Source organism: Nelumbo lutea, chromosome 2 (assembly GCF_056320005.1).
Source record: "Nelumbo lutea isolate HS-2025 chromosome 2, American lotus-T2T, whole genome shotgun sequence".
Taxonomy (NCBI): domain Eukaryota; kingdom Viridiplantae; phylum Streptophyta; class Magnoliopsida; order Proteales; family Nelumbonaceae; genus Nelumbo; species Nelumbo lutea.
This window is the reverse complement of record NC_142685.1, coordinates 96,551,252-96,564,885: the sequence shown is the minus strand read 5'-3', so window position 1 is coordinate 96,564,885 and position 13,634 is coordinate 96,551,252. Positions and strand designations below refer to the sequence as shown.

Genomic DNA, 13,634 nt, shown 5'->3' with positions numbered 1-13,634 from the left:
TTCCTGTGGTGTGTTTCTGTGTAATATCCTTAAACTGGACACTTATGAGACTCGTGTTAGTTTAGAATGTTCACAGCCATTGGATAAGTCTAGGGAGATTTATCCTCCCAAGGCTGACACTGGTGTGCTGCCAAATGTTGGGGTGGCCTATCTCAGCCGCCAGGATGAGACCCAAGGCACATGTAGTGTAGGATTAATTGAATATTTGAACCGGACCTGATTTCTATTATTGCCCTGAACCTTGGAGATTGATGGGCAAATCTGAAAAGTTACACCTGACCCCTAGACTCGATTATGATACTGCACTAGGTGTCGGATTGGGTTGTCTTTGATATGTCAATCAGTGAGATCCTTAGCAGGGGTTAAAACCTGGGTATGTTGGGACAGTCTGAGAATTCATCTGAGTGGGTGATCATAGTGACAGGATCAGCCCCTTTGTCGGACAAAGGTAATGATCGGGGATGCACTCTCTCTGATGGAAACCAAGACTATCGGCAGCCGATTTCAATCGTTGAGATTTGTTTTTGCAAAATATATTTTATATGAGATATAAAAGTATATATATTATGGTTTTCAAACGTTTGCAAAAATGTTTTAATTGCTAGGATCCATGTGAGTAGAGAGTGCAGCAAAGTTCCTTACAACCGAGGGAGAGGTCCTCTCTTGTCGGGCAGTGTTTGATCATTATGTGCTGAGAGGTTAAGTGTAAGGCCATTAAGGGTAATACCTGTTGGGATAATCTTGCATCTGTCCACAGTCCTTGGGTGTTACAAGGTGGTTTGGTTTAGGGACCACTTAGGGTAAGTGTTGGGCCCATAGAGCCCATGTGATGGGTTTTAGGGGGTGCACTGTCCATAACAGTGTATTCGGCCAAGCCTTGTAACAAAGGTTGGGCTGAACCCATGTGTATGATGTGTAGATCAATGTTTGGGTCCCACACCATACAAGGAAACCCAACTAGGCAGCAATTTGGAAGGCTAAGTGAGCACATAACCTTATTGGGCCTAAAGCCCATTTCGAACCAGGCTGATTTGATCAGTTAAATGAGGGGCAAATTCTGAGATTAGATTAGCAGATAGGATTGAATCTTCACCCTGTCTACTTGGAGAGTCCAGATCTGAATGTGATTCAGATCTGGAAACCTCTTAATAGGATTAGGAGGGGGCTGATCTAATCTGAAGATAAGATAAGGGTTTACCCTTATCACTTAAAGGGAATTCTGATCCAAATATGATTTGGATCAGCAACTCCTAATGGGATTAAGAGTTGATCCCTTTAAGCTTATAAAAGGAGAAGGGGCGGCAACCTTTAGAAGATATTCTTATTTACATCATCTTCAGAGCTGAAATCACAAAATAGAGAATTCAACATCACTGCGCTAAATCACTTTTGCCGCCTCCTTCTTTCCTTCGCCATATCTGCCAGTTCGATCTCCTCTTGTCAGTAGGAGTGAACAAGATTGGATCTTGATATCAGTTCTTTGTCAAAGGGCTGATTAGAAGAAGTGCTCACGTGCCATCTGGCTTATACTTGCGAAGGATCTGGTTCTTTTGAAGAACGCTGCCGACTCTGCTCCATCCTGCACTGCGCCATCTTCAGTGTGAGCAGTTTTTGGTTACTTCTTTGGGCGTGAATACCTCCATTGGAAGATACTATTTCTCCATATCAGGTATATCCCTTTCCTACTGCTTTTGTTCAGATCTGGTTCGGTTCTTGGTTCAGGATTGATCCTTGAAAAATATGATTTTTCTAAAATAGGGAATACATTCCCCAGTAGGATGGAGAGAAATTTTTGAAATTTGCCCATTCTATTCCGCAAGATTCGGGCGTCTATACGATGGATATCTCATCCCTTCAGATTATAGTAATAGGATTAGCCTCTTTGTTGGGCAAAGTGAATGATTGGGGAGTGCACTATCTCTGATGGAAACCTAAACTACCGGTAGTGGATTTCAAATGTGTTTGAAATTTGGTTTTGCAAAATATATTTATATAGAGATATACTTATATATTGTGGTTTCAAATTGGTTTGCAAAAGGTTTTAATTCCTAGGATCCATGTGAGTAGAGAGTGCAGCACTGTACCTTGCAGCCGACGGGGAGGTCTTCCCTTGTTGGGCAGTGTTTGATCATTAAGGGCTGAGAGGTTAAGTGTAAGGCCATTGAGGGTAATACTTGATGGGCTAATCTTGCATCTGCCCACAGTCCTTGGGTTTTCACAAGATGGCTCAACCCAATGACCATTTAGTATAACTGTTGGGTCCATTAAGAGCTCATGGTGTTGGACTTAGGGGTTTACTGTGACCTACAGTGAATTCGGCCAAGCCTCGTAACAGGCTAGGCTGAACCCATGTGGTTGTTGTGTAGATCAATGTTAGGGTTCCACGCCATACAAAGAGAATCAAATTAGCCAACACTTAATGGGTAAAGTTAGCAATATGACTTAATGGGCCTAAGCCCATTTCGAACTAGGCTTAAATGGTTTGATTAAATTAGGCCATTCTGGGTTTATAATCTGATTGGGATTAGTAGTTGGATAAGATAAGTCTTATCAACTTAAGAGTCCAAATCTAAATACAAGATTTAGATTAGAAAATCTCATTCATAATCAAATTAGGAAGCTGATCATAAAGGGATTATAAATAGGGGGTGAATTCCATAAAAGGAACACAATCCTCTCTGCATTATTTTCGCTCAATCAGTTATTGGCGCCATCCCAGTTCGATCTCCACCAACTGGAAGTGATCAAGAAGTGTTATTGATATTGTTTCTTGGTGAAGAAACAAGCAGAAATCGTGCTCACACCACCCTACTCGATTCTTGGTGAAGAATCCCAAGTTCTTGTTGATCTTGCCTCAACATTCGCTATGTCACCTTCAGTGGAGACGAATTTGGTATCCTCTTTGGGCGTGAACACCTATGTTGGGAGTTCCTTTTAATTCCTTTTCAAGTATTTCCCTTTCCCTTCTTTTGGTTTCGGATCTGGTCTAGTTTTGTTTCAAGAACGAACTTTGAAAATGCATTTTTCTAAATTAGGGAATACGATTCCCGGATTGGAGAGAAAGAAATTTTTGAAAAATTTCCAACCTTTTGCAGGGTTCGGCCATCCATATGATGGATCTCCCATCCCTTCATTGAAAACTAAAATTAGAAAACAAGTAAAATTGTGAGGAAAGGTAAAGTGAAGATTTCTCTCTCTCTCTCTCTCTCTCTCTATATATATATACATTTAAATAATTTACTTAAAAGACATGGCGTATTTAACTAATGGGTAAATTACAAAGATTCCCCTATACTATGACCATGAGACAAAAACCCCCCCTTTGTTAGCTTTCGTTGAAATCTGCCGTTACAATATTTTTTTAATCCCCATATTACCCTTATAAACCATTGGGAGAAAAGCACTATTCATCTTCCTAAACAGTAGTGGCAAATAAGAGAGAAAGAGAGATCGGGGATTACCGCTGCTGCTATTCTCTACCTCTGCAAATGGGGTTCCACCAGCATTACCCCCCTATTCTTTTGTTTATTAACTTGCACTTTGTAGGGCGGCGATCTGACGATTAGGGATGGGAAAAAGTCTATTAGTAGATAATTGGTTCGCTTCTTGGAGTTCGTTGATGGAATTTCCCTGAAAAGGCAGTAACATTCTTCCAAAATGACGAGGCATGCGATATCTATAGACGATGGCAAGGAATCCAGAAGTTTTATCAGTGCCCGAACCGATCCATTTCCACACAGAAAAAACACCAGAAGTGGTTTTGGTACCAGCCGTCGAGAATGACAGGCTTCTTCTTTAGTTGGGGCAATTTTGGTAAGCTTTTCAAGGGTATCAACACTAAGGCCACAACCCTCAAGGATGGAATCAAGGATCTCTTGGCGAGAAATGGCAAGAGATCTAAGCACTATCGCTGTGTTTTGGGATTTCTGTGGGTCGAGGATAAAGGTGCGCGCAGGCTGGATGGAGTTGGAGCTACTTGGATCCGTTGACGTCCTGGTTCTTTCAGGGGATTTCTGGTTGGTGGCAACATAACCGAACAGGGCTTCCATGAGATTGTTGTCAAACCTGTAGAAGAAATATGGATTAGTGTGATGACTTGTTCATCTTTGGACGGTGAAGAAACCTCCAGGCTTAGGTGGTGGTGCCGGTGGTGCTGGCGTTTTCTTCAGCGATACTAGTGGAGGAGGAGGAGGCACTGTAGGACTTTTCTTTGTTGGAATTGCCTTTGAATTTTGCGGCCGAGGAGGAGGAGGAGGAGGAGGACGAGGAGGTGTAGGACTTATCTTTGTTGGTATTGTCTCTGAAGTTTGTGGAGAAGGACGAGGAGTGGGAGGAGGAGGAGGAGCTACAGGGCTTCTATTCACTGGAATCACCTCTTAAATTTGTGGAGGACGAGGAGGAGGAGGTGGTGGTGGTGGTGGTGGTGATGTTGATGACATGGGTGAGCGCGCTGATAGTGGATTTGGTGATGGCGGCGGTGGTGGTAATGAAGGTGGGGGCACTGATGCTGGAATTGGTCTAGGCGAGGGTGTTGATACTGGAGGTCAGCAGTTGAGGCTGCTTGCAGTGGAGGAGTTGGTGGTGGAGTTGGCGTCGGTGGTCTGTCCACTTCGTGTAGAGGAATCCAATCATATACAGGTGAGCTAGCCTCTTCTCAATGTGGATCTCGTGCTCCTTGCCCAATTTCCGAAGAAGAAGCTGAAGAGCTCTCATGAAACAGAGGAATTTCTTGAATTGGTTCAGTTATCCTGGGTCGCTCTTGTTTACGGGCGTCCAATGCTTCTTCTCCATTGTCGAGCTGTTGTCTGACCTTACGGAAACTTCTCTTTTTCTGTCCGCCCTCAAGCTTCCTCCAATACAAGACATCCAATCCATTCTCATCAATAGTCACCCCTTTAATAATCCCTAATCTCCCTTTCGAGAAGATGAGTAGTGTTTTTCTATAAGGGTAATATGGGGATTAAAAAATATTGTAACGGTAGATTTCAACCGAAAGCTAACTTAAGGGGTATTTTTGTCTCACGGTTATAGTACAGGGGTCCTATCACAAAGCAATGTATAGGGGTCTTTGTCACAGACCCCATAGTATGTGGGGCTCTTTGGAATTTACCCTTAACTAATTAATCATTTTTATTTAAGTAAAAGCCAATGCTCCGATCTTTCTTTACTATAAATATTAGTGTACAGGCACATTGTGCATAAGTTGAAAGTTTTTTGTTTGAAAAGAGGTTAAAATGGTATGGTCCCTTATTTATATGTTATATATGCTATATAGATTTATGCAAAACATAAAACTTAAATCAGTATCATGATACCAATCGAGTGCTGGCTCGTTGGTGTGTTAGTTGGGTTGTCCCAGTGTTGATGCAGAATCAAATCCCGCAATCAGCATTTGGTGAAAAAAAGGGGGTAAAGGGGAAAGGGGGAAGTGATTGCTGATTAACCAGAAAAAAAATAATTATCATGAATTTTACTCTCAAACTTTGCCAAACATCCACTTTTGATCTAAAGAATTAAAAGGATCATTTTGGACCTCATACTAACATGTGAAGGCCAACATTAAGCTAAAACACATGGCATTAGGCATTGTCCATGGCTCTTTCAAATCATTGAAATATATAGGGTGTTTTGTTCCATGAGCATTTATTCAATAAATGCTGCCACATAAGGTGCCACTTCAGTCGTTTCTCTCTTGCTCTTTTGTATGCACCGAAAATGATAAAGTGAACTTCAGTTTTTGTGCATGCCAACTGTTTGTGGAAGTTATTTTTTAAAGCTTCCACAAACAGGCAGGCGATTTTTCACTGTTATGCTGATGTGGAGCCTAATGGCACCTAGTTGTCATAAACGGTTGTAACTATTATCTTTGTTGGTTTTATCAGCAAATAAAGTATAAACGTTTATTCAATAAACGTAAACAGAAACAAATACATACATAATTAAGTGTTGAGCTAGCATTCCTAATCAGGGAATTCGATTAAAAGGTGAGCCCCACTCAAAACACATGACCATCCCAACCCCCTGAACCACGAAATGAAAAAGAATGGAAAAAATAACCCTAGAGAAAGAAGACATTTTGGACATCTTCATTGTCTTTGACAGCACTCAATTGTCTTCATACCTCACTAATAGCGAAAGGGAGGGAGTCTATTAAACATTTAAACCACGTGTGGAAATAGGGAATCCATTGAACCTTACGTGGAAGGAGGGAATCTGTTGTGCATTTCTCACAGGTAATGTATTAGAATTTAGAAGCATTCACCACTTTACTTGTATTCAAGATATACAAAAGTAAACATTTTCTTGTTTATAAAGTATTGTCAATGTTTTTGTGTTTATCATTTTCAGCTAGTTCTAATTACCAGTACCCAAGTTATTGTTCATTAGCTTTTGTTGCTTATAGTTGTTCTAAAACAATTATACATTGTTTATAATGCAAATTAATTGTCTTCGATTTGTTTAATCTTTGATTGAATGTTTATGCTCTAAATTGTTTTTTCTTACATATAGCGGCCTAAACCATGGGCTGTGGATGTGGCTCTACAATTGAAATAGTTGATAGGTAAGAAATTTGAGAATAACATAGGCTTGCAATACGTAGGAGGGAGGGTAAAGCTCATTGATAACTTTTGCAATACGTAGGAGGGAGTCGGGTCAGCTCATTTTGAGGAACCCGAACCTCTGGCAGAGTGGCGACCTCCAGAGAGGGGGTCTTGTCTTCTATTCAAGGTCGGGACCCGGACAACTTCGGTCCTTCCACGATGACCTCGGACAGGTTACTATCCTTAATAGCTCGTTACCGTCTCCCCGACACCCTTGTCTTCATTATTCCCTTGGGTCAGTACCCTTGCGATCATAATCATTATGATGTCGTGGTTTTTAAGGAGTAGTTCGTAGTCGGGGTGTGGTTCCCGCTTCACCCCTTCATCATAGTGATTATTAAGTTCTTTAACATCACCATCAATCAGCTTCACCCAAACTCCATCCGTACTATTGTTGGTACGATCTCACTCTTCCACGAGTATACCGACCTCTCTCTAGATACCTTTAGCTCGATTTGTTCTATTAAGAAAAAATCCTCTTGTCTGCTCAGTGACACCCGAAAAAGTTACTAATTTTCACCTTGCCTCGGGTAAAAGGTTCTATTCGGTAACCCGGACAAGGTATCGACTTGGAAGAGAAGATACTTCTTTGTTCGGAACCCCGAAGGATGGTCATTCCCAACTCATTGGCAAGTGAACATTAAAGTCCCTGAGGTGATGCTAGATGTAGAGACCAGGGCAATCATCCATTTTGGGAGGGACCTTGGCCTAGAGATGGAAGACTTCCCGACCGAGGAGAAGCTTGTGCGAGCTGGGCTGAATCCTCCTAGTAGACCTCTACTTCGGCACACACATTACTTCTCTCTTTTTCTCTTATTTGCACTTACCTCATCTCATAGCTGACTAGAATTCTTTTTCCTTTGTAGGAGCTATGACGGGTGTCGATGCCGCTAACCTCCTGAAGAGCATTCAAAAAGTCGACGAGCGGATCTATCTAGTTCGGTTCCGCTATAGACATAGGAGCCACCTCTTCTGCCCCCTCGAAAATGCTAGGGCGAGGCAGCTCTTCGATGTATATTGTCCGCTTCGCGTTCTCCCTGGTACTGGCGAATCGAGAGAGTGCATTGACCTAAGCGTTCTCAGACCTCGGTATCTGCTTAAAGAATCACGAGTTGAAGTTCAGTAAAATCTCTCTAACCTGGTTAAGTATGCTGCCATGGTTTGGTCGCGAGCCTCGTAATCACCGTTAACCTAGTTGACCACCAATTGTGAGCTCCTACACACGATGAGGTGTTTTATGTCCATTTCCTTTGCTAAGTTGAGCTCGGAAATCAACGCTTCTCACTCTGCCTCATTGTTCGACGCATCAAATCCAAATCGAAGAGCATACTCCAACTTCACCTTGCTTAGACCGTACAGCATCAGCCCAACGCTGCTGCCTCGTAGATTCGATGAGCCATTTACATGAAGAATCTAGGGCTCTTGGTCCCACATTAGTCCAATCCTAATGGGACAGGTGCCATATTGGATGATGCTTCCAACGCAATAGCGTGCTTAGTTAGTATCGATGTTCGCGCGCTGAACCTGCATTCTACGATTAAATCTGCCAAGACTTAGGCTTTGAACGTTGGGTGGGGTTTGAACCGGATGTCCTATTCACTTAGTTTGATGGACCACTTCGTTAGTCTCCCAGACACCACGGGCTTGAGCGAAATCTGCCACAGAGGCTTGTTGGTGAGGGTGACAATGGTGTATCTTGACTATGGGGCAGGGAAAGGGATGGGGTGCCCTGCCTTGAACCTACCCCGTTGTCATTCCTATATAATTGTTAATTATTAGTGGAATTAATAAAAATGTTAGCATTTATAATTAATTTTATTTATTTAAAATTAATTAAAATTTCATTTAAAAATAATAAAAAGAATAAAAATTATTAAAATTACTATAAATTATAAATAAAGCTAAATTTATTAAAAAATATTTATTCATATTCAATTAACAATAATTAATTTTTATATATCAACATTGAATGAAAAATAAAATTATTAAAGGAGTTAGGTGGGTGTAGTGAGAAGTGATTTAAGCGCCTGATTTGAATACAAATAGGGCACCGAACATATAACGATATAGAATTCGGTGACGATGTCAGAAGTCAGAACTATCAATAATGTGGGTCTCTTGGCTGTAACATAGTCAAGATCAGCTGTCCAACAGAAACATACACGATACTTCATCCAACAAACTACATGAAATAATGCTAATACTTCCTCAAAAACCTTTTAACGTAACTTATCAAGAAAAAAAATCATTTTCATGTAAATTCATTATTATAAATAATAGTCATTGGAGAAAATGGATATCACTGGTCTGAACTCTGAATGCATAAAATTATAATAGGCACGTAACGTGGTGGACGCCAAATTTGATGGAATTCCAAGGCATCACGCCAAGGTCTGTTTCTTTTGATTTAAAGACTTTGTAAACTTTATGTTCCTTACTTCCATATAAGACTTCAAAGTATCTAATTTCGGAATCAGAGTTTGATTTTAACAAACTAATTAAACGGTAGTTATTTAAAAAATCCGCTCGATCTAAATTTAATACATATTACTTTGACTATGCATTTGTTTACATTAAATTAACATGGGTTTATTAATAAAGTTGATTTAAATATTGAATTTTCTTTAAAATCTTATAAATTCAAGTGTTATGGTAGTTATTTTTTGGGAGTGTTTTTTTTCTGGATTTGAGAGGGGGGAAATCTGATCGACGAGATTTTAGTTTTAATTGACCAAGAATTTCATGTTCATTTTTCAGATTAATGTGGGGACTAGGAAAAGTTAATTTTCGTGATACCCATCTCCTAGGTGAGTAAATGACATTTTCACTTGCGGGGGGGGGGGAAGTTTCCAACACTTAAATGGGACAAAAATGCCCCTTTTAATGATGAAGTTTTATGGTTAAAATGGTCATTTCCATTTTTACTTGGGAAATAAAAGAACATGGGTAAATACACTTACCCGGATAAGTGTTTCCTAGGAAAAACATACCCAGATAAGTAACTTACCGAAAAGCGAACGGGCCCTTAATTCACTTATTAACGAAAAATCTACCAGGAAAGACATGATACCAGATAGGAGTAGCAACAGGGCTGGTTTCGAGTGGGGTTGGGGATTATATTTCTTGTCCCTCACACCGACTTTCAAATAAATCTCAGTCCTTGACTCTTATCCCTGTCGGAGTAAAAATTGCTCTCCATCCCTGATCCCTAAAGGAAATGGATTTCCAGTCAAGACTTTGAACGCTTACAATTTTTAAATTAAAATAAGTTTGAAAAATAAATTCACATAAAATAAGGAATTGGTCACTTTTATGATACTGACTGATTGATTATAAGTTTTTCGTGCATCATAGTTGAGTCCAACATTAATATACATAAAATAATATAATATAATATTGTATTTTGATGATTTTTTTGTTTAATTTATTACTGATACACAACACTTGAACCTGATCCAAGCCCAATAAAAATCACATTGATATGGATAAGATTCGATTCTAATTAAACTATAATAGGCTTAAACTCAAACCTGTCCAAATCCGACCCACTTATATTCCCAATTCTATACTTATTAACCATGCAAATTAATAATATGGGTCCCATACAATCTCTGCAACTTAAGAATAAGGTTCAAAGTATCTACATATATCAGTCTGTCGGCCGATAAATATCATACTGAGAACACCCCGTACGCCCCTATAGAGAGTGTATCAGAGCTCTCACCGATTCAGGAGGTGGAGGAGCTCTAAATCGGCCTACTGGCATATCGGGCGTATCAATATTTAAAACCTTGCTTAACAAGATTAATGCTCAAGAAGCTTATCAAATCTGGAGTGTGTATATTGCATTTGTTCTGATTACATTTCACCAAAACATGACTAATTGGAAATAGAGGTTGATTAGATTCATTGTAGTTCTCCTAGCTCCTTGGTCTATTGTCTTGTTCTTGATTGATTTTGAATTTTTGATAGTTGCGTCTACATTTCCACGTTACATATTGTCACGTTGGTCAATGTCGCCATCTTAATGGAAAAGTCAAGTCAATTAAATCACTTCCTTAATTCCATGTCACATATTCTTTTCCTTAATTAGTTATTATTTGCTGGTTGTCTATTCTTGTCGACATTTTGATTGTATTCTTTAGCATTTTTCAACGATTGATGTGAACAGTAAAAGATTCAAGTCTAAGAAGGCAAATGTTGGATGCCTGAAAATTAAAAATGATTGGATGGATTAGAAATGATATTTTATATATCAGAAATTTTATATATAATATGTATATTTTTGAAATAAAGCTGAAATATATATATATATATATATTAATAATATCTGAAATATATTATATATATATAATTTATATCTAAGTCAGTTTGGGTTGGTTCAGTTTCGGTTTTCACACTTGAAAACGGAAATCGAACCAACCGGTGCTGAAGAAAAACCGACCAACTCGGGTTGGTCGGTTTGGTCTGTTTGGGTCTTATTATGAACAGCTCTAATAGAATATTCTGTTGTTTCTTTCATTCCAAATGGACTAAAGAACAACATGCAGAATGGTATTCCAAACAAGATTACCTTTCTTGCTAAAACCCTCCAATCTCCAACCCAATAGCAGCTCCTTCACAAACTTAGGCATAGACCAGTAAACCACCAAACTCTTGAAAAAATGTCCCCAAATTGAAGGGGAAACCGAACTGTGGATACACAAATGCTTTTAACTGGTGTTGTTGATGTTCATATATGTAAAGAACTTAGTGAGAAAGACTTGAATCAAGTGAAAAGTAGTAATTCAAATTACATTTTTGCTTGATGCTTAGAAAAGGACAAAATTCAAAAGTGTGGGCGTTTTAGTTAAGGAAAAGTCCATAATGCTCCCCCCTAATTATTTGACAATGTAAGCAAATAAGTTTCATTTATTACTAACATTACTTCTCATTATTCCAACTTTCACTTCAACATAAATGATGAAAAGAACAAACGATGTAGAAATGCCATTTATTCCACCTACACATTACATGCACTTTCTCACATAGAGTCATGGCATTTTATTAATTAAGATATTTAAGAGAACATATATGCATGCTTCAAAACGGCAGTTAAGCTTGAGTAACTTTGTTGAAGAATGGGCAACCCCCAGATGCTTTGGTTGAGGCCTCTGATCCATCTGTAGAAGGCCCTTTGATAAGACTTGCCAGCAATTCGTTTCCATCATAAAAGAATTCTACCCTCTTAACGCGCATCAATTCATCCATCTGAAGAATAAGATCGATGGAACCCCACACAACAAAATGAGTAAGCAATTCCATTCCTAATTAATCTCATAAAGAAATTACATTCTAGCTACTAATAAGATGAAAATGGTGCAGAAAACTAAGAAGGAATTGAATAAGGTAGGTGAATAGAGAGAGAGAGAGAGAGAGAGAGAGAGACGTACATGAAAGATGCCAATTCCATGGAACTCCACCAATTCCCCAGTGGGAGCATGGCCTTTGAAAGGACCCTCCATGAAAGACCAGTGCCTGAACTTGTAGGCAATCACCGGGGGACCTGAATATACTTGAAGAATTTCCACAGCGAACCCACGAGAGAATGTGGTGAGGAAAGCCTGAGACGCCGATTGACTTGTTTCAAGGGATGGATCATAAACACGTAAGTTCGGTGGCAAGGGTGTTTGTAGGAATAAATTGTAACTTCCAATTCTCCCAACCTCTTCAAGTGGCACTGGTTTACCTCCTACATTTCACCCACCGGTTGTTTCAATGAGAAGTTTAGTTTGCAGATAGAAATATATAGTTAACTAATTATATGAAGGGAGAAAGAAGAGATATCAGTATGCAGTACTTAGATTGTACCATTTATGCTGATTGTAAAGTTTGTAGTGTTTATAGTTTTATAATCAGCCGGATCGACCTTATGCACGATCTCCATTTCCCATGTCTTCACAAGATTTTGGACTCTTTCCTCCAGTGACCCTTTTGGCCATTCCTACAAAATGATCAGAAGAATATAATATTAAATACTGATCAGAGTAGTAGTAGTCAAAGCTAGCTATTTCATTGCTAATAGAACCTTAGAGCTGTGAGTGATATGTTAGAGAGAGAGAGAGAGAGAGAGAGAAAAGAGAGAGAATTGAAACCTGAGTTCGGCCTTCTTCGAAGAGCTTGTTCACAGCATCGTAGTTGGGAGGAGCACCAAGCCTCCATTTGGTATTCTTCTCTCCTTCTCCATACATATGTGATCTGTACTTGTCACCCTCAACCACGGGTTGATCACTAGCAGCATTAGAGGAAGCCATCGATCTTTTGCTTGCAAAAAGGTATAGCTTGTTGTCTGTTACGTTGGGTGTATTCTGTATTATGTGAGGGTGGAGAGACCGAGAGTCTATGATGAGGGGACCGATATATGTAGATATCGAAGAGGAAAGATTATATATATAGACAAATCCATGCAAGCATGTAGAGATTAGAGACCACTCAAATGGGTTTGGTTTTCATTACTCCGTGCTTACACGACTTTCCCAATTAGGAGACCAGATCCGAACGAACCCATCCACATCTGTACCACGTGTACTTTTGCTTTGCACCAACCATAAGACAGCTCCCGGCCGCCTCCCGCCGGCGATTAGACCCTCTAACTAATTAGGAAAGAGTCCAATAAGTATAACAATGACACTAGTAATTAAATTACTTGATCATGAAAGAACAATTCGCTCAATTGATTTCTTATGCAAAACTCTCTCACCTACACATACCAATTTTTAACTCTTGGAACTGAATAAACAAAACCCAAGTTTTTTTTTTTATTTTTTTATTACTATTCGGAGCTAATTAGCCCCATCATAATTTTGTAATCAATATGAAGATGAGCATGTTGTGTAGTCATTTTGTTTAATTGTTCGAGTAAAGATAAAACCGAAGTTTAAAAGGGTACGGTGGATTTTCTTTTTTTTAATCCAAATAACGGTACATCGATCGATCGTTGAATAATGCTAAAGAATACAATCAAAAGAATATGTGACATGGAATTAAGGAAGA

General features: G+C 39.3%; 1 protein-coding gene and 1 pseudogene across 1 annotated transcript; both read right to left on the bottom strand.

Annotated features, from left to right (window-relative positions):
• Positions 1-3,188: 3,188 nt before the first annotated feature.
• LOC148872191 (uncharacterized) lies at positions 3,189-7,434 on the bottom strand (annotated as a pseudogene).
• A 4,061-nt stretch (positions 7,435-11,495) lies between these two features.
• LOC148872190 (pathogen-related protein-like) lies at positions 11,496-13,012 on the bottom strand. The gene is made up of 4 exons (XM_088972555.1): positions 12,737-13,012; positions 12,453-12,585; positions 12,035-12,333; positions 11,496-11,852 (listed from the first exon to the last, which is right to left on the bottom strand). Exons 1-4 carry the CDS (start codon positions 12,893-12,895, stop codon positions 11,697-11,699), a joined length of 747 nt encoding a protein of 248 aa, XP_088828681.1. The 5' UTR covers positions 12,896-13,012; the 3' UTR covers positions 11,496-11,696.
• Between the last annotated feature and the right edge of the window lie 622 nt (positions 13,013-13,634).